Raw genomic sequence first — 23,504 nt, 5'->3', positions numbered from 1 at the left:
TTGTAATGTGCTTGGTACCAGCTTCATGCTTTATCTTAGTCCCAATTAAACTTCCATATACTTGGTGCTGCACCCACAAGGTTGTCCTGTGCAGGAACAGAAATTGGACTCTATGATTCTTGTGGGTCCCTTCCAACTCAGGACGTTCTATCATTAAACCAAACATATTCAGAGAATAGCGGTCAATGGCTCAAAGTCCAGATGGAGAACCGTGAGAAGTAGTCCCTCAGAGGTCCGTGCTGGGACCAGTGCTGTTTAATATCTTCACCAATTATATTGACGGTGAGATTGAGTGCAAACTCAGCAAGTTTGCAGATGACACCAAGCTGAGTGATGCAGTTGCCACAGTGGAAGGATGGGATGTCATCCAGAGGGACCTGAACAGGCTGGAGAAGTGGGCCTCCGAGAACCTCATGAGGTTCAACAAGGCTGAGTGCAAGGTCCTACACATGGGTCGGGGCAATCCACTATTTCAGTACAGGATGGGGGATGATGTGATGGAGAGTGGCCCTGCAGAGAATGACTTGAGGTTGCTGGTTGATGAGAAGCTTGACATGAGCCAGCAATGCACGCTTTGCAGACCAGAAGGTCAACTGTGTCCTGGGCTGCATCAAAAGAAGTGTGGCTAGCAGGTCAAAGGAGGTGATTCTGACCCTCTGTTCCTGTCTTGTGAGACCTCATCTCACAAGTTCTGGACCTTGAGACCTCATGTCCAGTTCTGGAATACTCAATATACGAAGAATATAGAGCTGTTGAATGGGTCCAGAGGAGCCTACAAAGATGATCAGAGGGCTGGAGCACCTTTCCTATGAGGACAGGCTGAGAGAGTTGGGCTTGTTCGGCCTGGAGAAAAGAAGGCTCCGAGGAGATCTTGTAGCGACCTTCCAGTACCTGAAGAGGCTACAAGAAAGCTGGGGAGGGACTGTTCACAAAGGCTTGTGGGGATAGGATGAGAGGCAATGAGTATAAACTGGAGAGGGGCAGATTTAGACTAGACATAAGGAGGAATTTCTTCCCTATGAGAGTGGTGAGGCACTGGCACAGGTTGCCCAAGGAAGCTGTGGCTGCCCCATCCCTGGAGGTGTTCAAGGCCAGGCTGGATGGGGCCTTGGGCAGCCTGATCCAGTGGGAGGTGTCCCTGTCCATGGCAGGGGGGTTGGAACTGGATGATCTTTAAGGTCCCTTCCAACCCAAACTATTCTATAATTTCATATTCCACTTTTTGTCATAGCAACCACTTCTTATATCACTTGGATGTTCTCACGGAAACAGCCACGAACTAACCCCCCCCACCGCACCTCCGATCCCCCTCGGCCGCCCCTCGGCAGGCTGCAACCCACCCGCTTTGCCCAGCGAGAGGGATGCTGGCGGCTCCCCCCGCGCACCCCGCCCCCTCGGCCCATGGGTTGAGCGCGCTCCGCCAATGGGACGGCGCGGAGGGGGCGGAGCGCGGCGCTGATTGGCCTGCGGGGGTCGGCTCTGTGCCGGGCAGCGCGGCTGAGGGAGAGGGCACCGCGCGCCGCTGAGCTGCCCGAGGTAGGGCGGCCCCGCTCCGCGGCTGCGGGGGCAGCGGGTGGGGACGGACCGCTTGCGGGATCGGGAGCGTTTGTGGGTGATGGGAAAGAGAGCGTTTGCGGGGCTAGGAGGGAGTGGGAAGGGAGCGTTAGCGGGATTGAGAGCGTTTGCGGGGCTCGGGGAAGGGAGAGTGCGGGATCAGGAGCGTTTGCAGGTGACGGGGAAGGAAGCGCTTGCGGGATCGGGAACGCATGCGGGGCTTGGGGAGGGCAGCATTTGTGGAATCGAGAACGTTTGCGGGATTGAGAGCGTTTGCGGGGCTCGGGGAAGGGAGAGTGCGGGATCGGCATCGTTTGCACGTGACGGGGAAGGGAGCATTTGCGGGGCTAAGAGGGAGTGTTTACGGGTCTGGGAGCGTTTGCGGGACTGGGAGCGCTTGCGGGATCGAGGAGGTACTGGGGAAAGGAGCGTTTGCGGGTGATGGGAAAGAGCGTTTGCGGGACTGGGAGGGAGTTGGAAGGCAGCGTTTGCGGGATCGGGAACGCTTGTGGGGCTTGGGGAATGGAGCGTTTGCGGGGCTGGAAGGGACTGGGAAGGGAGCATTTGCAGGACTAGGAAGGGAGCGTTTGGGGGCCTCGGGGAGAGAGTGGAGAATGGAAGTGTTTGTGGGTGCTGTGGAGGGCAGCATTTGTGGGGCCATCGGCTCAGTATACAGCCCCTGACTCTGGAGGTACCCTTGGGTCTGGACAATCCCAAGCACACACACAGGCTCGGTGGAGAATGGATTCAGAGTAGCCTTGGAGAGAAGGACTTGGGGGTGCTGGTGGATGAGAAGCTCAACATGAGCCAGCAATGTGTGCTTGCAGCCCAGAAAGCCAACCGTATCATGGGGTACATCAGAAGCGTGACCAGCAGGGTGAGGGAGGGGATTCTGGCCTTCTACTCTGCTCTTGTGAGACCTCACCTGGAGTCATGTGTTCAGTTCTGGAGCCCTCAGCACAGGAAGGACATGGATCTCTTAGATAAGAGTCCACAGGAGGCCACAAAGATGATCAGAGGGCTGGAGCATCTCCCATAGGCTGAGAGAGTTGGGCTTGTTCAGCCTGGAGAAAAGGAACACTCCAGAGAGAACTTACAGCAGCCTTTTGGTACTTAAAGGGGGATACAAGAAAGCTGGAGAAGTTCACTTTATGAGGGAGTGTGTGGATAGGACAAGGGGGAACAGTTTTAAGCTGAAAAAGGAGAGATTTAAATTAGATATTGGGAAGATTTTTTTTTTTCCAGTGAGGGTGGTGAGGCACTGGCCCAGGTTGCCCAGACGGATGCCCTGTCCCTGGAGATGTTCAAAGCCAGGTTGGATGGGGCTTTGGGCAACCTCATCCAGTGGAAGGTGTCGCTGCCCATGGACCTAGATGATCTTTAAGGTCTATTCCAATCCAAACCATTCTATTATGACTTGCTTCCCAGGGCATGTATGTCTTGATGAGGGGTCTCGGGTGGAGGACAGTGCTGCCCTTCCTGCCTGTGTGGGGCTGCTGAACCCCTCCTGCACAGCTGCCGGCTTGAATCCTCTCCTGTGCCAAACATGTAGCTCTGTGGAATATTGCGTGTTAGCTAGGTATTCTTTAAAATATGTATTCAAGAACAGGACTCTGCCTTATCTTTGTAGGACAAAATCTAAAAGTGAGGGGGGGTTTGCCACACTTCTGTTTGCTCACACATTCTCTTCAGCCCAGAACATGCTGGTGAAAATCATCAAATGTGTAATTCTTCCTTGGAAGGACGTCACGGAAACTTTACTCTGTAAGCTGTATGTCAGATATGTGGCTTGGGCATCAAATGGGGAGAGCTTCGAAGTGAATTGTGTGGTTGGTGTCATTATTCCTTTAACACAGTGTGGGTACTAACACAGTACTTCATCGTTAAGCCCTGAAGCCTGGTTTCAGAGAAGGAGCACATCTCTGGAGTTCTCTGTGCAGGTGACACTTGAGCTGTGAATTTTGCTTCAGGCTCTTTTAAGAGGCTGACTAAGTTTAGGAAAGCAGTAGTTGGGTTGTGTTTATTAGGGTAACAGGAAGCTTGAATTTGTAGAAATTGAAATAGTTACTCATAGGAATATGATTTCAGTGGGATATGATTTCAGTGGGAGTATTGATGCAGAAATGTTAGCATGTGTTAAGTGATATGTGAATATTTCTGAACATGTTGGTTGTTACTGCCAGTGTAGCTGTCTGTTGGACTAGGGTGTATCTGTTGACGGGAAGACTTCTAAGCAGGTACTTGTTTAAATTGCTCTGTGGAAAGGCAAAACTCCATGGCAATTATTAGCCTTTAAATAGGGGGAAGCATGGATCCCACCTGGAACCTGTTGCATGTCAGCCTTTCTCATCTAGCCAGTGCCAGTTTTAGTCGTTGGGTGATTATCCTCTTTCTGCACTGGCTGGCAGGATTAATGATAAACTGGGTGTGTGTGTGTGAGTCTTGCACAAAATCCCAGGTGCTGCCAGCTGCAGTCAGGCTGTTTACGAGTGCTCAGCAGACTGAGCAGAGTTTTCAAAGCTAGTAGGCTGAGCTCTCTGCAAAGTGACTGGGCTATTTTGTTACTTAAGAACCTAAAACATCAGAATTTTATTTTCTCTGTGTCTTAGAAAAGAGGCCTGCTTTCTTAGTAGGACTGAGGGCAATTTAACTGGGCAAGGCACTGAGCAACCTTTGCTAAGTTGCCTTTGCTCTCAGCAGAGGTCAGTGTTTCAATTTGACCTAAATAGTTCCACTTCTGATGATTTCTTAATAAGAGCCTTTCTATCTTGATAAGATTCTTGTTAGCGTTGTAACTGTTCCTTCTAAATTTGCATTACTGTTGTAAAGTGAAACCAACAAATAACTGGAGTAAGTCCCCAAGCTCTAATACAGTGCTCTAATACAGAGTTTAATACAGTGGATCTCCTGTCCTGCCTCTTTCTTGGTGTGTGTGATCAGTAACCTCCTCTTGAGGTTGTTTCATTACTTGCTTTAGAAACTTAGTCATCAAAGTATTGATGCCTGGAAGGATGTAGACTTCTGGCTCAAATATAAATCAGAAGCCTGACTGTATTTTAGAATGTCTCTGCTGAAGGGTAGGTTGTTAATTAGCACTTAAGATAATTGAAATGCTAAATAGCATAAGCTTCTTGCCACGCATGTATCTTCTTGTGTTCCTTGCTTAGGATTTCTGCCGGACCAGGTTGGCAAAGGAGAGTGATTAGACATCTTTTCAGTGTCATCATCATCAGGGTCAGGTCAAGGCCGGGCAGGGACTATCAGCCCAGATATGGGGGTCAAGGCCAGACCTGGTGAGAGGTCAGGACATCAGCCTGTGGGTCAGGCCTGGGTCAGCAGGACCCGTGGCCAGGCAGGGTAGGGCTCTAGTGGAGCTGGAGAGTAGCACTCGTATGGCATCACTGGGACAGGGATTGATGGGCTGAAATGGATGTCCTGGTCAGGCAGTGGCTATAAGACCTCAGGGCCCTGACTGTGTTATATTGTCGTTTCTTTTTCAGTGGAAATAACTGCTAGTTTCTAGTTTGAGTTAAACCACAAAAGTCTGAAAAGGAACAGGACCTGAAAAATGCTAGCAAATTCCCCTCAAAGAGCAAACCACGAGGTTCCGTGTGTTTCAGGGCCTATATCTTCCTATGAGCTAAAGTTCTGGAAAAATAGTGACTTTTTCTTTTACATGTTCAGATGATGGTATGATGATTTTGAACAAAAGAAGCATTTGGGTTGGGCAAGGTGAAAGAAAGCTAGAATTCATATTCCACAGAGAGAATTAGGTGTTGCCTTGTAAAGCACTCTCTGTTCCCACTGATTTCTGATTTAGATGGGATTGTGAACTGTCACCTTGTTTTCCTTGATATAGCTTATGTATGTGGAGCAAGGGATCTGGGGGAAAGTACATCATTTGTCAAGGTCCAGTACACATAATGTTACAACTTTAGCAATTTCTCTATTTAAGAAAGGCCAATAGCTACAGAACTTAATTTTCAGAGGTTTATAAGAAAGTGGCAAAACATTTTTTTCCCTTTGCATATGTAAGAGGCCATACATCATACAATATACATTAAAAGACATTTCTGGTCAGCAAGAAGTTTAATGGATTACTTTGACATCATTGTTTAGGTTGGTTTATTCTTATAAGATCATAAGGAATTAAGAAATTTTTTTTTCCTTTCTACCTTCCTCCTTCATGTCTCTTGTAATCAAAAGGCTATATAATAGCCTGTTTTAGTAATTATTATTTGTGTTTGTCTTCCGTAGAGCCGTACAAATTGCTAACAATCAGCTGCAGTAATACCATGAGTATTTTCTTTCATACAGGACATGGCAGCCCATCAGGAGAAAAAGCCTTCTGAAGAAAGAAAACGCAGAACTGCCCAAAATGATACTGGAACAGCTCAAGTCCAGTGGGGAAGAGCATGGTGAGAGAAGCTGATGACTCTAATTAGTCATTGTATTCCAAATTGGTTCATATTTACTCTTATAGATGCTACATTCCTTTTAAACTTCACTCTATCAATAACAGAGTGTTGCTTTGCCCTGCTCTTGAAAGCTCATGGAGCTGTAGTAACATGACAAAGAAGAATTCTTGAAGGTTTTTAAGAGAGCTTGCCAGATGGCTTGGGTTAAAACACAGTCCTCCTTGAAAAAAAAGGAAAGCAAATCACAAAAATAATTAAAATCTATAGTTCCTTCAAGGGCAAAACAAAATCTTTCGTGATATTTGGAAAATAGGCATCTATCTGTGGTATCACCAGCTGACGTTTGCTGTAGCAAGATTTAGGACTCATATGCTTGTTCTCACAATTTTGTGCAAATCTTAGTATTTTACTGCAGCTGGAAAGAACCATGGGTGTTTATATGGCTTGCCACTACAGACAGTGTGTGGTAGAGCAAGTTCAACTTCTGGCTGTCCAGAACCTGTCTTTTCTTGTGTTACCAAGCTTTGCATAATGTTCTTGTGATTCTGTTACCACTCCTGACTGAGCAATCTACTAGGTATAGCCACGGTTGCCATCAAAAACATGAATAATAATTGTAATAATAATCTGTTTTTTTGGTGGGGAGGTATTATCTATTCTGTTGCTCTGATCAGCTAGTTTTATAACACGTTGTGGTTAAAGTGTGTAGTGTGCTAAGTTGTTTATAGCTGTTTGACTTAAGGAAATGAATGTCCTATGAAAACTTTGTAAGTTTTCATGCTGCTAGTCTAGAAGGTCCATTGAAAAAATTGTCTGACTTAATCAAACTGCTGTTCTAACTGAAAGATGAGGGAGAATAATACTCTCTTTTGGGTTGCAGGGAAGTGGATTGGTTTTCCTTGGCAAGCATCCTTTTCCTCCTCATGTTTGCACCACTTATCGTGTATTACTTCATCATGTCCTGTGACCAGTACCAGTGCTCACTGATTGATCCACTCGTTGACTTGTTCACGGGAAAGAAACATCTGTCTGACATCTGGGACAAGACTCCTACGCTGACCTATAGGGCTGCTGGCATCTATGCCCTTTGGGTCGCTTTCCAGGTATATTACTGAGTTATGATCCAGATGAAGTGGCTGTTTTTTTGAACAGCTGTTTGATTAATCCTTTTACATGAAGGATAATGGAGAGGCGCGTTGGCATTTACTCTGTGGTATTCCTCGTTTTACATGTTTCTTGGAATCCAAATGAAGCTTGTGGAATTGAAAAATAAATATGTATGGAATATACACGAATATTCCTGTGTGACATATTCCTTGATGCGTTTTTTAAGAAAAAGCAACTACGAAACAACACTACCCATTCATTTTAAATTAATATGGAATAAATATATCATAAACTAACACTACAGAAGGGGCAATATTTTCTATAGACAGTAAAAGAACATTGGTGTATTAAATGTTAAAATAAACATTGTTAAAATACCTTCAAACTTACCAAATTACTTGAATTTTTTTTCCAGATTGGAAAACAACTTATATATAACACAGATTAACTTCACAATAAAAAGATAATGAATGACCTGCCTCCCCAACAAAAAAGGATAACAATTATACATGAAATACATCTTTAGGATTTTTTAACAGTTGGATGTATTACTTGTCTAAAATTGCAACAGCTAAATTGTGCCATATTAGCTTATCCAATACTTAATTTAAACTGCCATGTGTTATATTTAGTACGTGTACGAGAGGGGCAATGGTTTGGGGAGGGTGTCTTGTCTGTTTTTGCTGTTAATCCATTCTCTCTTCTAGGTGGTTTTATATGTATTCCTTCCTGACTTCTGCCATAAATTTCTTCCTGGCTATGTAGGAGGTGTACAAGAAGGTGCTGTCACCCCTGCTGGTAAGTTCTTCCTTAGAATATGTACACACTATACATTCTTTTAAAATTATAGTTGTTTTGTACTTACAATCTTGAATAACCCCTATGTACCTGGAGGAAATAGGGACATAACTGCTTTCATCTCCCTCATATTACTTCAAACAAAAATAAAAAGCAATCTATGTCATCTTTTGGAATAAATTATAGAATTTCTGTCTCTTACTGTTAGTAAAACTATTGATACGGCAGGCACTGCCCCAGCAATGGCAAAATATAGATTGATAGTCTTGGCGCTTAAAATTGGCAGTTGGACCGCTGCTGGTATTTGACAATGCGGTTACACCTGCTAAAGCTAAGTTAATCCAGAAAAATGAAAAGTGTGTGATGTCAGCTAAGTATGAGAAAGGGTAATTTGTTACCTTAGTCAGTTTTAGGGCAGATTCTAAATTTACTGTTCTAAATTACTGTTGATGAAGCAAGAGTTCAAGAGAAAACTCAGCTTAACAAAGCCTGACGGTTACAGCAAAGTCTAACTCTGTCAGTAAAGTGTGACAGAATATTTAATTGGGAGGATGAGAAGAGGGAGGTTGTTTCATGAGCACTTGATTGAGCTTTCATGTATTGTATGCATATCCATATTAACAAAAAGCTGTATTAATGCAATGTCACCAACGTTCAATTATTTCTTCCTATTTTAGGTGTAGTGAATAAGTATCAAATTAATGGTCTTCAGGCTTGGATCATTACCCATGTGCTTTGGTTTGCAAATGCCTATTACTTCCACTTCTTCTCACCTACCATCATTTTTGACAACTGGATTCCTCTCCTATGGTGTGCCAATATCCTGGGATATGCAGTTTCCACATTTGCAATGATTAAAAGCTACGTTTTCCCTACCAATGCCAAAGACTGGTATGTAGGTTTTAATAATGAGAGAATTCTACATAATCTACATATTACATGCAGCATTCAATTTATAATAATGGCAGAATATACTGCCACAGACAGGCCAATGTAGGGCTGTGGGTATCTGCTTCATTAGCACCATCCTCTGTTTCATGCTACATGTTGTGACTGGTAGCTTCAGTATTACAGATGTTTATTTGTCACCAAGAGGATGGATGTAAGATTATAGTTAAGACTGTTCAAAAGTGTTACCAAGAATAAACTGGGCTACCTCTGAAACTAAAATTTATCTGATAGGAAGCTTTGGTCAGATCAATTTGTATTGTCTTGCATATCAGTTTATCATTACATCAAGTGAATCTGAAATGTGTCGTCAGAATGTTAATTACCTGTATTTGTGTATAACTCCATACATTTTTAATTTGTTTTTATGCTTTCTAGCAAATTCACTGGCAACTTCTTTTACGACTACATGATGGGAATTGAATTTAATCCTCGGATAGGAAAGTGGTTCGATTTCAAGCTGTTCTTCAATGGGCGCCCTGGTATTGTAGCCTGGACTCTAATTAACCTTTCCTATGCTGCTAAACAACAGGAGCTGTATGGTCAAGTAACCAACTCTATGATCCTTGTCAACGTCCTTCAGGTAAATTTGGAGGAGGAAAATAACAAAAACACTTGGAAATAAACTAGTATTAAATTAGAAGAAACTCCTTGCATTGGAATTCAACTTATACAATTTTTCCTGGCCTGAACAACCTAATTGATGCACTTGCATTCATTTCTTTGGACACTTCTGTTTGTTCAGAGTGCCACTGTGAATACTCTGCTGTATTTGTTCAGAGTGCCATCAGTGTGGTCGTGTCTGCATCAGGAGATTCCAGTGTAAACTTAAATTAAGAGATACTTTCCTGAGCCTACGTTCTGGAAACAAGCATAGCCTAATCTTGAATCCAAAGAGGACATATTCCCCCCTCTATCAGCATAAGATTCTTTAAGCAGAAGAGGGGTAGGAGTGGTCAAATGCAGATATGCTTCAGAAGTGTATGTCCTTACAGTAGCATACTTGCCTTGGTTATCTTGGTTAATATTGCTTTACATTTAGTTATTACTGCTTTACATTTATAAATGCAATATGTTTGTGTGATATGTTCCTCTCAATACCCTATTTTTTTGGTGTTAAAGTAAAAACGCAAGTCAATTTTGAGACCTTACAACAAGATAGCACAGAAAGATTAGGCTGATGCTGTTAAACAGGATAACTGGTGACGGTGCTCTGTTATTAATGTGAAATTATTCTGTTTCAGGGTATTTATGTTTTGGACTTCTTTTGGAATGAAGCCTGGTATTTGAAAACCATTGATATTTCCCATGATCATTTTGGATGGTATTTGGGCTGGGGAGACTGTGTTTGGTTGCCTTACCTCTATACTTTACAGGTAAAAATGTGGTACAATATGTGTTTGAGCTAAAATGAAAGAAATATTCTCTCCAGCAGTTTGATGTGTATCTACAATTGTTTCCAGATAGTTTGAAACATATAGAATCCTTTGTAACAATTCACTTGTAAGAAGGCTTACTGTCCTGCATGGAATTGACATCTTTTCCTCTCCTCCCCTTCTCTTGTGGCCTTTTCTGTCACTATCTGATGTGTTTGTATATTTTTCTAAATGCTTTCAGGCCCTTTTTGTACTCTTATGTATTGAGGGTTTCTCACTGGGTGATGGTTTGATTTCTTTCTTTTCTTTTTCTTCTGTCCTGGATTGTCCGCAGTCTTGCTTCTTCTCTCATGTTCCACCTAAGAAATGCAGTTTTGGTGATAAAAAGACAGGAGAGAGATAAAAAAAGAAAATGTAAGATGTAGACTTTTCTGTAAGTTTTGCACGATTTTATTGGTAGAGTGGATTTTCCTAATCTATCTACTCATCTGCTCTGGGTCACTATAGGTAAAGGAATTAGTCTGGCATCCTGAGCATGTATTTAAAGTTGTCACAGTTTAGCCCCAGCATGGCCAGTTCTGGCCAATTTTGACAGCTACAGCTGAGCAGTTGGGCTCCCATTTCCCTTCTCCCCCAACCTTCTCCAACCCAGGGAAAGGGGAATGGAAAATGGGAGGAAAAGACTTGTGGATTAGAAATTAAAAATACAACTTTAATGAAATAATAACAGCAAGAAAATAATAAAATGTATGCAAATACATGAAATCGCACCCCCATCGCTCGATGACTGTACGTCTCTACAAATGCTGCAAAGTAGACATGAGGAGGGAAAGGGTCTGAGGCTAGGAGGGAGCTGGGCTCAGGAAATGGATTCAGGAACGCATGGATCCAGTACCAGGGGCAAACAGACGAGGTATTCATTGGATGTTGGCCATTGAAGAAGACAGCAAAACTCTCATGACCTCTCAGTTTTATACAGAGTATGACATACATGGGATGAAATACTGGCGTCACCTGTCCTGCAGGTGTGAACTTTTTGCCTCTTTGACTTACAGCACTCCGCCAGCTCGAGGATGGCCTTGGTTACTGTGAGAATAATTATAAGCAATGGCCATTCAGCATGCCAGTGCCCCGTGTTATCGCTACTAGAGAGAAATGCTGTCTGAAAAACATGCAGTTAACTTGCAGAAAATAAAGTTGCTTAAACGAGACTTAGCTGAAGTTAGAAAACTGATTCTACTTTAGCTCAAAACACAACAAAAGTAAATCACTGACTAACTCATTTTCTGCTCTGCAGGGTTTGTATTTGGTTTACCACCCTGTCCAGCTGGGCATGGCTAATGCCATAGGGATCTTGATGTTGGGCTTGATTGGCTATTACATCTTCAGAATGACCAACCATCAGAAGGACCTCTTCCGTCGTACAAATGGCAACTGCAAGATTTGGGGGAAGAAACCAGAGTATATTGAGTGCTCCTACATGTCTGTGGATGGGACCAAGTACTACAGCAAGCTGTTGACCTCAGGATTCTGGGGGTGGGCACGCCACTTTAACTACACAGGAGATTTGATGGGCTCCTTGGCCTATTGCTTGGCTTGTGAGTTTGAACACATCTTGCCTTACTTCTACATCGTTTACATGACTATTCTGCTAACTCACCGTTGTATTAGGGATGAACACCGCTGTTTCAGCAAATATGGGAAGGACTGGAAGCGCTACACTGCTGCAGTGCCTTACCGGCTCATCCCAGGAATATTTTAAGGCTAACACAGAACTCAGTGGAAAGAAAAAAGAAAGTTTTTGGGGAGGTGAAGAGAGTTTATCCACATAGTTAAACTAGCCAAAACACATGGTGAAAGACACTCATCCTCTTCTGAAAGATGCTTGGTGAACAATGTTCATACTGTTCTGAAGGAGGAAAGGAGGCTGGACAATAATCCTTGCTGTATTGAAGGAAAGTGCATGCAGACTGTATTTAAAAGTAAATTAAATGAAGCACTGTAATGTCCTCGGTTTTTGAAGATGCTTTTACGTGGCACTTCCCTCCCCAACCCATCTCAAAATAAACTTGGAATTGAAGAAAAGTTGCATATAATGAGACTCCCAAACTCTCCCAAAGCTGGGAGAAGTAGCAGCATTCTGGAACCAGTTTCCAGTGACTTCGGAAAGAAGGAAAATAGCTGTGTGATCTGTTCATGAAATAATTTGTATGATGCAACCTGATCTGGTGGAAGGTGTCCCTGCCCATGGCAGGGGGTTGGAACAGGATGATCTTTAAGGTCCCTTCCAACCTGAACCATTAGATGATTCTATGATTTTATGATGTGGTTGCTTGTGACAGTCATAACCTGCAGTTAGTAACTCTCGAAAGGAGGTGTCTTTGTTTCTTTTCAAGAGTTTAATTGGAGAAATACTCAACTGGGGAATCTGATCCTAAGCTAGTGTGTGGGAAGATAGTTGTAATCTAATATGAAAGTTTGTGAAAGCTGGTAGAAATTGATATAGCTCAAAAGTTAACATTAGTTTACAGCACCTGAGAATATGGTGCATGACCAGCTGCGTGTGATTTTGATACTGAAACCAATACTTTCTTTGTGAAGATACTGAGCATACATTCATTTTAGTGTGGATAGAAAACTTTGTTCTCTATCATTTGTATAAAATCATGTTTGTAAAAATTGAAGAAATAAATTCTTAAATTCTCATTTTCTTTTCTGCTATTTCTTTCCTTATTACATATTTATCTTCCAGAGTTATTGGATTCAAAAGGAGGTCTTCAAAGAGTATAATTCCAAGAGCTGATTTAAGAATGCATGAAGGAGAAACAAATAAAGAGCAATGATAGTATTAACAACCGTGCATCTTATAACAAGCTTACATTCAAACTAAAAGACTTCTTTTATTTTTACACATATGCAGTTAAATTTTACAGTAAGTAAATAACAGTGTAAATTGATTTATTTTTTTTCTGTAGGAGCTCCCAAATGCACTTATCTCCAGGCAGATTTGAATCAGGTGTGTGGGTGAGTATGTCTTCTGATTTTTTTGCAGTACTCCCTGGAAGGGAGTTTGGCAGGAGAAAAAGTATCTCTCCAAACCTAGAAAACAAATATAGCTTGGCTTTATTCTAGAGCTGGATGTATAAGCACGTATAGAGATGCTGCCTTGCAGAAAGTTCTTACAAACCTAGCTGTAGCACCAGTCCCATCTGTAGACCTCGGAAAGGGTTCATCACCGTTTTGCAGAAAACAATTTCAACAGAGGAGCAATGATGGCTGTAATAACAGTGCGCTCGCTGGCTACAGATGTATTGCTGTGGTAGAACATGAACAAAGAGGATTTTTAATGCAAACACTGAAGTGGAGGGGGGGATCAATACTGGTTGCCTTCACTGAAAATTTGTAGCCCACCACCTTAATAGTTAACGACAGAGCAATGCTTGTGAAATGGTTGGTTTGTGAGAACTCAATTCAGAGGAAGGGAAAACTGATGTGTGGGCTTCTAGGACTGTTGGACCCCATCAGTCCCTGGCACTGCATTGGTTTAGGCTGCCCCTGACTTAGCTGGAGTAATTGGATAGTTTCTTTTTTCAGCTTCCTTGAGGCTCCATACTTGCATCATTTTCTTTTGTAGCTTTGGAAATCACACTGACAGTTTACTGTTAATGCCAAGGCTATTTATGTATTGCAAGATAATCTGGACTCTAAATCATGATAACCTTGCACAGCACAGAACACTCCCTTCTTTTCACTGATAAATCCTGGATGATTAGTGGAAGACAGTTCCCAATTAAGGCCAACAAAAATATCAGTATTTTAAAAATAAAATTGTGGAAGTTTGAAGCTAAAGGGCAGTCCTGTGAATAATGAGCGCATTGTGCATTCAAGTGCTTCTTTGGGGCAATTTCTGTTACATCTAATATTTCACAAAGGATTTTTTGCACTGTGACATGGGAGCGTGGAAGTACTTCTAGATCTTTCTTCGATACAGACTGAGAATACTTTACCCTGCAGATAGCCTGGCCGCCACAAGTGAGATCTCTTCACTGGCTAGATTGTTAAACTCATGGTAGGAAGCAACTAATTGCAAGGTCTTTCAAGCAAGAGGCAATCACTGGGCTAAACTCATATCCTATCTGTTGTAAGGATGACAGGTTCTGCTTTTTCAAGCTTGCCTGTGGTCCACACAGATCTTGGGTTTTGCTCCATCTTTGTGGCTTACAGTCTGAGTATCTACTGTATATATACAGGGGTCTGCATGTGGCCGGAAAAGAAAGTGCTAATTCTGTTCAGTTCTGTGTTTCTTCTAAGTGAATGATTTTTTGGGGAAGCATGGAAAGTATCTAATTCTGTAAGCCTCATTCTAACATCAGCAAAGTGTAAGCAGTACTCTAAGCCATGTCCAACTAATGTTGACCTTTAAAATGTAATCAGTTGAATGACTCTTAACTTGCTTGTCATCAGATCGAGTGATGCCTGTGCCATGTTTTCTGTTGTATGCATGCCAGTGCTTTTTAAATTTGTTTCCTCCACAATGCAGAAAAAAAAAATCAATGTATATTTCACTTTGAAGTCTTTGAGTGTGTGAACTAGATCAACTTTTGCCCTGATAGTTTATATTTATTGATTCTATGCTGTCAATATCACTTACTAAGTTTTGAGAGCGTATGTCTCTGTAGTATGTTAGGAATCTCAATTATAGAATTGGCAGTGTTTGTGAAGTGATAGTTGAGTTGAGTTGGATCTAATGGGAAAATACAACAGAAGCTTCTGGTCATTACTTGGAGCAGTAACGAAATAGTGCGTTTGGATTATTGTAGGAAGAAAAGTAACAAATGCCTGCTTCAGCAGGGCACAACAGGATGAGTAAGTTCCAGACTGCGTAAATCTGCCTAACAAACAAGAAAATCCCAATCTTACACTATATAACCATTACACATTGTCAGTATCCAATCTACAGATGGAGAGGATTGGAAAGAAGGGGTCTGCCAGTCCCTATAGGAAGGGAGGATGCCCTCCCACATTTATAGCCCTTGTCACTAGATGGGATCACGATACGATGTCTGAGATCAGGGCTTCGCCTTTCACCATGAAGATAGTAAATCATTTAACTCTTAATGCAAAGCTACAGTTCAATTTATTCCCATCCAGCCTGCAAGAATGCTGACACAATCCGGCGGCGGACTATATTATATGTAATGCATTTAGGCTTTAAACATGTTCATAAATATATAAACTTCCTTTTTAAAATCTATATCTCTGAGCAACTCGGCAACTTTTCCAAAGAGCTGTGCTTAGGATATCATGGAATGTGATTGCTCAGTTCCAGTTTTATTCCATGTGAATGACAACAGAAGTTCACGCTGTTGCCTCATGGTGGCAGCCACAAAATACTTTCTGCTCTAAATTATCAATCTAAGTTGATATCATGTGCTATCCTTAACCTAGAACTGCACTCGGTTATTTTGTTATTCTAAATAACACGTTATCTTCTTTGAAGGTTAAAAGTGATGTGCAGTTGAAAATAAAACTGGAATAGTTTTTCTGCTTCAATTCAAATGGGAAAAAAAAAAAAAAAAGCCTAACTGTGTCAAATCAAAAGGTGAAAAAGCTGCTCTTTTTATTTTTTTTTAGATTAGAGATATGGATCTACTTTATGGCAAATTCATAGAGACTGGCTACATGAAACGAATTCATACTACTGTGATTACAAAGAATCTGAAACTCTAGGATATAGTTGTGACATTGATGGGAACTAAAATTTATGACTGCTAAATTTAATTTTATGACATATGGTAATATTATTAAAACAGATTTCTCTAGCATGAAAAGGGCTTCAATTCTCTGACTACTGAAAGACTAAAAGAATCAAATCAAAATAATTTATTTTTCCATGACTGGTCTTACGCTTTGTACTTAGAAGAGCTAATTTTTATGTTAACAATCTCCCTTTGGAAGGTGATGCTTTTAAGTCCAAAATATTTACAGCCTGGTTACATGAATGAACTCATGTAGTAAGTACATTTACTAAGCATGAGCCTCTCCTTCTTTTACCTACAGGCAAACTTAGTATGCCAGGAAGCAGGACAGAAACAATCCGAGCGAGACAACAAATTATTTTTGCACACTATGTAAGTATTGGGATAGAGAATAACTTCTGTTAGAGAAGAGGAATGTTCCATCTTTGCCCTTTTTCCTCTGGCCAGAACAAGTGTCAGCTTTTGTAACTTGCTGTTACAAAAGTGTCAGCTTTTGTAACTTACTTGGAGGTAACTTGCTGTTACCTCCACAGGAAGAGAACAAAGCAACAAATTGAATATGTGGAGTGCATCTAAAAAGAAGCCACCTCATGGCAATTCAGCAAAAAGAAGCGTGAGCGTAGGATAAATTCATTTTGATGAGGTTAACATTCAAAATATTGCGGCTGAAATGCACAGTTAAATACAAATTACCAGGAACAGTACAGGGATGTTCTACAATTCCTGGTTAGAACTCTGCCATCCAGGTTGTATCATATGTGCCATGAAGGTGGTACTTTGCATCCTGTTTATTGCACTAATATTGCTTATGTGTTAAGAGAAGACCAGTAAATACTGGGTTTTTTTTTTCTCCCAGACAGTTGTTTCTGTTTTTAGCATAGCTCTTTTAGTTGTTTAGCTGTGTCAGTGCTTCCAGCAGAGCTGGGTAGCCTAAAAGTCTGGCACTTCAAAACATATCTGTATTTCTCTCCCCTAAAGTTAAACTGATGTGACAGAACAAATCCTGTCCTCAGTTATACTATGCAGTTCTTTATTTTGGAATAGCCAAGTTTCTTTGACCAACAATGACCTATGTGTCTTCTGTTGTTTAATATCTTCTGTTGTGTAACTTCAGTGGAATTTCACGAAGCTGAACTGACTGATTGCTCCTACACTGCATTTATATTTTTCGTAGCTAGTCAGGTAAATGAAGTGGTTCACTGGTGATGTGGCAAAGTTCTATGATTCAAACATAAGCCACAGCTACACAAAATGCAGACTATGCACATACTCTAAACACTTCTGCTTTTTTTTTAAGATCCAGTATGCTCTTAAAGTGAGGCCGCTTTGAAGTAAAACCTTTGCATTCTTTTCATACCTGTTCTGTCTTCATGCCAGAAATTTGGTGTTTGAAAATTAAAAAAAAAATGAAGGGAATTAAAATTAAGTACCTGAAACTTGCAATCTTGAGAAGCTAGAAATGGAAGAGGAAGAAAGAAGAGTACCATCTGTTCTAGTTGCACTATATGGCATCACGTGGACGTCAGCCTGATGGTTCTGGGATGATCTGAATCTTTTTAGGCAACGTCTCTATTTGTTATCTGAGGAGAGCACAGGAATGAAATTGCTTTGTCCCACAAAGTTAATCTTGCTTTACACTCATCATATCAGGATGTCCTGTTTCATGTTCTCCTAAAAGACAGTTTTATTAGTTAAAACTCAGACAGCACTGTGGTATGTGCTTAGACTTGTTTATGAAACACTGGGAAACCACCACACACAAGCCAGTACTCAACACATCGAGTTTTCTTGAGTGCTTTTTACTCTTTGTGTGTGTCTTCCTCAGTTATGAGAGCCACTGAGTGTGCCCCATTTTCCCACTGCCTTAGAGACAACAGCTTAATGAAAATTAGTATCTTTGGTGGTTTTGTTTACATTTGATGGAGAGAGTTACATACTATGAAAATAACAAAACTTCAAGCATAAGCATCTCCAAAGTGTAAATTTCTGGGAGCTCTGGCATTCGGCTTTTTGTCTAAGTTTAGAAACCTGTTAAGTTGAGGGAACTGAACAGAAATCTGGCTCAGAATTGTATGCAGAGGCAATTTGTACCTTCCCATGTAGAATCATAGAATAGTTTGGGTTGGAAGGGACCTTAAAGATCATCCAGTTCCAACCCCCACTGCCATGGGCAGGGATACCTCCCACTGGATCAGGCTGCCCAAGGCCCATCCAACCTGGCCTTCAACACCGCCAGGGATGGGGCAGCCACCGCTTTCCTGGGCAACCTGTGCCAGTGCCTCACCACTCTCGTGGTGAAGAAATTCCTCCTTATGTCTAATCTAAATCTGCCCCTCTCCACTTTATACCCACTAAGCCGTGTAGCTGGCAGTTCTGTTTGACTAACAATGCAGAACATTTGGACAGTGTTCATGGACTGCTTTTTCCTCTGAGAACCTGCAAACTGGAGTACAGAAGTTGTTGTCTCATACTTCAGTGCCTCTGTACCACCTCTGGCTGTGAGCGGCTGTGCACAAATAATATAGAAAAGGAATTTTAATCATTCTGAGGATCCATACAATCCATTTTATTCAGATTTCATAGATGCACTTGATGGCTTTATTTTAGAAGTGCAAATGGAGGTAAAGTTACAATGATCTTTCTGATGGCAGGGCTGTGGTTTTATTCCTGTGGCTCCATAAAAATTTATACAGCAGAACTGGAGAAAGTTCTGTGTCTTTTTGGTTGGTTGGTTTTGGTGGTTTGTTCTGATTTTTTTTTTTTTAAGGAAAGATACAGTGAGGAAATAGCTTCTAAAAGTAAACTGAGTACTAAACTGTGCCCTCTAATTTTTTCTTCACAAAAGACACACTTATGTGCAATATCTTTATTATTCATAGTGTTCTGTAAAACAGCATCGAAAGCAATAACGCGTAAATGTGGAATGTATAATGTGATGTTTTGCCATAATAAAAAAAACATTGCAGTATTTCAATTGCACTTTTCACATAATTTGACCAATTTAATTTTTTTTTTATATATTTGCTTCTCTGTCATTTATCCAGGAAGTGAATGCAAAATGCTATTTGAAAGCTGCTAAAAACCTAAGTATGTCTTTACTGTTATCTATTCAAAATGACACTAATCACAATGTACTTAATCTAAGACTTTTAGTCTCTTAAGGATTGTGTAGGAATAGAAATTGTTCTTACTCATGCAAACACTTACTTACTTGGAGGAAACCTACTCACCAAGTATAAATAAATGAGATGTGTTACAGTGCAGCATAAATAGCACAGCGAGTGCAGAGAAAAATTACAACTATCTGCCTCAATTTTTGTACACACATTGTTCAGCAAAGCCTTTGTCTAAGTTTAGTTTGTTATTATACACTGTGAGAAAATAGTGGCTAATCATTAAAAAAAAAAAAAGTTAAATCAGGAACCATCAGATGTCCCAAAATGAACAATGAAAATCGTATGTAATTTAAAATGTAGTATGTGGTTTAAAATAGAAATTTGCCAATCTGTTCTTTGGGGACTATGACTTTGGGGCCTTGAGCAGCCTGGTCCAGCGGGAGGTGTCCCTGCCCATGGCAGCGGGGATGGAATTAGATGATCTTTAAGATCCCCTCCAAACCAAACTATTCTACAATTCTGTGACTAAATCTTGCTTTTCACTAGGAGCTTTGCTCTAGATTTCAGCACTATCAAACGTGGGTTTTTTTGAAAAGCCAGCTGTAGATATAGTCAAAAGAAAGCCTCAATTTTTCCTACTTCTGGAAAAGGTGGGGTTTTTTTAATATTAAAAAAAAAAAATAAGCTAGAGGTGAAATCCCCAGATAACAAAGATTAAAAGAGGCCAAGATGAAAACTGCCCACATATTACTGTAATTACAACAGTAATTACTGTGCTCCTAGCAGTCATGCTGCCATACACCATCAGATGATCAAGTGATTTCAGGTTTGTGATTGTCTGAGATAATGGAGAAAAATGTCTCACAAACTAACTTCTGTTTTAACAGATCCTAACTCCTAACATGCCAAACTCTCAAAATGGAAAATGTTAACTCTTCTTCAATTTTATTTTTGCATTTCTGCATTTTTGGGAGTCTGTTACCTACCCAAAAAGCACACTGCCCACCAAATCTTTTTGTGGAATCTTGGAATTAACACAAGGGTGTTTCTTCCTAAGCTTCCTCAACATGATTTCTCTATTTAAATCGTACAAAACATTTTGTGATGTAGAATCAAATTAAAGCTCTCAATATTTTATCAACTAGAACTGCTTTAATATCTATTTATGTAGCAGTTCTGCATAGGGAAGGAAAATCTTTATTAACCTGTCAAGTGGAATGTGATTTTGCATTCATTCTGCAACATATTGATTGCTAGCTGAATTTGCAGACTATCAGTAACCACATTTATTACTCCACAATAATGTTGGGAAGCAACTTGTAATTTATTTGGAATAAAGCAATTTTCCCTAATGTACTGCGAGCAGCCTCCAGTAACCACATTTAGAATTATTTTTCCTGGACTCGATCCAAATATTCTTGTGAAGGAGCTCTTATATTCGTTTGCATTGGGTTTCTATTATTCACTCACTTCTCGGTAACCACGGAGGACAGCAGGCGCCCACAGTACTTGTAACAGCTTCCTTAAGGTACTAGCTTTAAGTGAAAAATTCGTAACATTTAGAGCGTCAGCTGATTTAAACAGCAACAAATAATATTTGTTATTTCTTTGGTGATTGGAACATGTTCCATGGCAGATAATTTTTTAAATCCTTTTTTTTTTTAAGACCCTAAAATTAACAGGAATTTAGAAATAAAAGGACTTGATATATTATTACTGGGGCCTTCAGCAGCCTATTCTAGTGGGAGATGTCCCTGCCCATGGCAGAAGGGTTGGAACTGGATGATCTTTAAGGTCCCTTCCAACCCAAACCATTCCATGGTTCTATGATCTAGCCAACTTTTTTTTTGGATAGTGGCAAAAGCACTTATTTTTGTTCCTTCAGTCAACTCGGGAGCCTGAACTAAACAGTTTGGGATATTCCAGCACTAAATACACAGCATGAAAAGGAGGTGCTCAACTCGCACCTTTGCAGAAGGCTGTAAGGAGAGTTAGGGCAGTGTGGGCGTGGGGGCGTGACCCAGAAGAGTGAGCATAGCACAGGCCAGAGAAATAACCTTGCAATACTTAAGAAAAAGCTTGATGGGCATAGCTTAACCCCTATTGGTTTAGCTTGCTCATCAACATGGGGATTTCTGGAACATGGTTGTCTGAGCCTTTTTTTCAGCAGTTATTTTGGATCCTAGTGTAGCTGTTTCCTTCCAGGCAAAAAAATGAAGATGGGAAGAAGCATAGAAGGATGAAGCCTGAGAGACAGGAAGATCAGACAGTAAAAAGATCACAAAAAGCAAATAAAACCCAAGTATATAAGAGGGGTGCCCTGAGCAATGTTTGCCCATCTCATGAACACCTTATTAACATATTTAAAACAACTGAAAATGTCAGCTGAAGTTTATGTAAGTACAAGGTGCTATCGGCAGTGATAAAAAAATGAAGCAGCTGTCATGACAGTCAAAGCATTTTGATAGCCACTCCATCTGTCTGGTATGGGCATTCTCCACTATGTAGTATTGTGGTACTTGTGAATCCACACTACTGTTACTGTTTCCAGCGTGAAATCTGAAAAGCCTAAGGGCTGTAGGATGGTGAAGAGTTTCTTTTTATTTCTTGCAACCACCCAAGAAACAACAAAAATAAGTATTTGTATTCTTCTCCTGATTTTTTTTCCGTTTTCTCATTCGAATTTGCACTCCTCAGAGAAACTTTGGTAGCCGGCAAACTTAGTAACAGGATATGAACTCTTAAAGCCCATAATGAAGAACCATCCCTTCTCCAGGGCAGCAACACTAAACTGAAAATACATGTGATAGGCCAGCCTTCCTCTTACCAGATGAGAAACCCCTCTGAACAGCCCCCCCCAACCTATTTAGATCTCCATCAGCTGACACTATATTGAGCAGATTTTCCATGGATAGAGGAGGGAGAAAAGGAAGGAAGGAAAACAGCATCTGGCAGCTTCCATCAGCCCACAGTGTTAACCAACAAGCATTTTTAGTTCTCTCAAGATAGCTGATAACAGCTTGTTTTGGCCATTTGCTGTGTTCTGGGTAGGGTTTTTTTAACTGAAATGGCAGATATTGCTCTGATGATAAATGAGAGTCTTGCTATGATTATACTAAAGTGAAAATACTTTGTTCCCCCTTAAAAATAGTTGCAGGAAGTTACATGCAGAGAAGTGCTAAGCGGACGGCATGAAGACTGCAACATCAAACCCTTGAGCATCAGAGGACAGGTTTATGATTGCTTCAGGAACTGTCCCTCTGTCCCCACTGTACACGGTTCATGCTGCAGCAGGCTCGCCGCTCCTCTCCCACCCTGTTTCAAGCAGTGCACAGGCAGACATAAAGAATCATAGGATCATTAAGGTTGGAAAAGACCTTTAAGATCATCCAGTCCAACCATCAGCCCAGTACCACTATGCCTACTAAGCCATGTCCTGAATTGCCACATCCACAACCTTTTTGAACACCTCCAGGAATGGAGACTCCACTGCTTCCTTGGCCAGCCTCTTCCGAAGCTTCACCACTACTTCAGTAAATAAATGGTTCCAAATATGTCCAACCTAAACCTCCCCTGGCACAACTTGAGGCCATTTCCTCTCGTCCTATCACTTGTTGCTTGGGAGAAGAGACCAATACACACCTCACTACAACTTCCTCACAGGTAATTATTGTAGAGAGCAATAAGGTCCCCTCAGCCTCCTCTTCTCTAGACTGAACAACCCCAGTTCCCTCAGCCACTCCTCACAACACTTGTGCTCCAGACCCTTCACCAGCTTCTTTGCTCTCCTCTGGACATGCTCCAGCAACTCAATGTCCTTCTTGTACTGCAGGGCTCAAGAGAGAGGCATTGCTTTCTTCTTCAGGAATGTGCTCAGGATTAGGATAATCCCTTGTTCACCTTTCATACTGTAATGTTTGCTTAGAACGCTATCAGGTGTCAAAAGGTTTATAGGGAACAAAAACTCCTTCTCATGTTTCAAAATCCACCCATTAGCCTTTGAACCCTGCCCTGGTTCCATGCCTCCTCCTGGTTACTCCCATGGCACCAGGCGGTGGCAGGGATAGATGAAAGCCCTGCCAAGCACTGCGTGGGCAAGGTGTGGAACTAGGTCATTTTTGGTTTAACTGGTTCACTGCCACCACAGGAACAAGCCCCTTGCCAGCAGAAAAGGAGCTGCTCCTTGTCTTCCACCCTGGAGGGCTCCCATGTGCAACATGAGGGGCACACAGGATGAATTTTCCCATGAAACTACCTGTGGAAAGGGGAAGGAGGGGTTTCACACAGAACTGAGGAAACCAAGAAGGTGCTGACCTGCCTGGGCAAGCTGAGAGGCTCTGCAGCACGTGGGGAGGGCAGGGAAGAATTTCCCAGGCTCTCCCACCCTGCAGGCTGCCAGCCTGAGCAGCGGCTGCATCCCAGATATCA

General features: G+C 41.5%; 1 protein-coding gene across 5 annotated transcripts; it reads left to right on the top strand.

Moving 5' to 3' along the window:
- Positions 1 to 1,480: 1,480 nt before the first annotated feature.
- Positions 1,481 to 16,404, top strand: DHCR7 (7-dehydrocholesterol reductase). Of its 5 annotated transcripts, XM_054068768.1 has the most exons (9): positions 5,872 to 5,972; positions 6,853 to 7,075; positions 7,787 to 7,877; positions 8,555 to 8,768; positions 9,204 to 9,408; positions 10,070 to 10,201; positions 11,499 to 11,799; positions 13,177 to 13,225; positions 16,262 to 16,404. In XM_054068768.1, coding segments are annotated over exons 1-8 (1,266 nt in total). In that variant the 5' UTR covers positions 5,872 to 5,874; the 3' UTR covers positions 13,179 to 13,225; positions 16,262 to 16,404. The 5 variants fall into 5 exon arrangements, with proteins under 5 accessions (XP_053924740.1, XP_053924741.1, XP_053924742.1 ...); XM_054068765.1 differs by lacking the exons at positions 13,177 to 13,225; positions 16,262 to 16,404 and adding an exon at positions 1,481 to 1,536 and having other exon boundaries at positions 11,499 to 12,907; XM_054068766.1 differs by lacking the exons at positions 13,177 to 13,225; positions 16,262 to 16,404 and adding an exon at positions 1,542 to 1,608 and having other exon boundaries at positions 11,499 to 12,907.
- Positions 16,405 to 23,504: the final 7,100 nt, after the last annotated feature.

Source organism: Cuculus canorus, chromosome 5 (assembly GCF_017976375.1).
Source record: "Cuculus canorus isolate bCucCan1 chromosome 5, bCucCan1.pri, whole genome shotgun sequence".
NCBI lineage: Eukaryota > Metazoa > Chordata > Aves > Cuculiformes > Cuculidae > Cuculus > Cuculus canorus.
This window is presented reverse-complemented; position numbering and strand designations above follow the sequence as displayed.

Coding starts and splice junctions, on each gene's coding strand:
- DHCR7 (XM_054068765.1), top strand. CDS start 5,875: ATGGCAGCCCATCAGGAGAAAAAGCCTTCTGAAGAAAGAAAACGCAGA. Junction 7,076..7,786: donor CCCTTTGGGTCGCTTTCCAG/GTATATTACTGA, acceptor TCTCTCTTCTAG/GTGGTTTTATATGTATTCCT. Junction 7,878..8,554: donor AGGTGCTGTCACCCCTGCTG/GTAAGTTCTTCC, acceptor TTCCTATTTTAG/GTGTAGTGAATAAGTATCAA.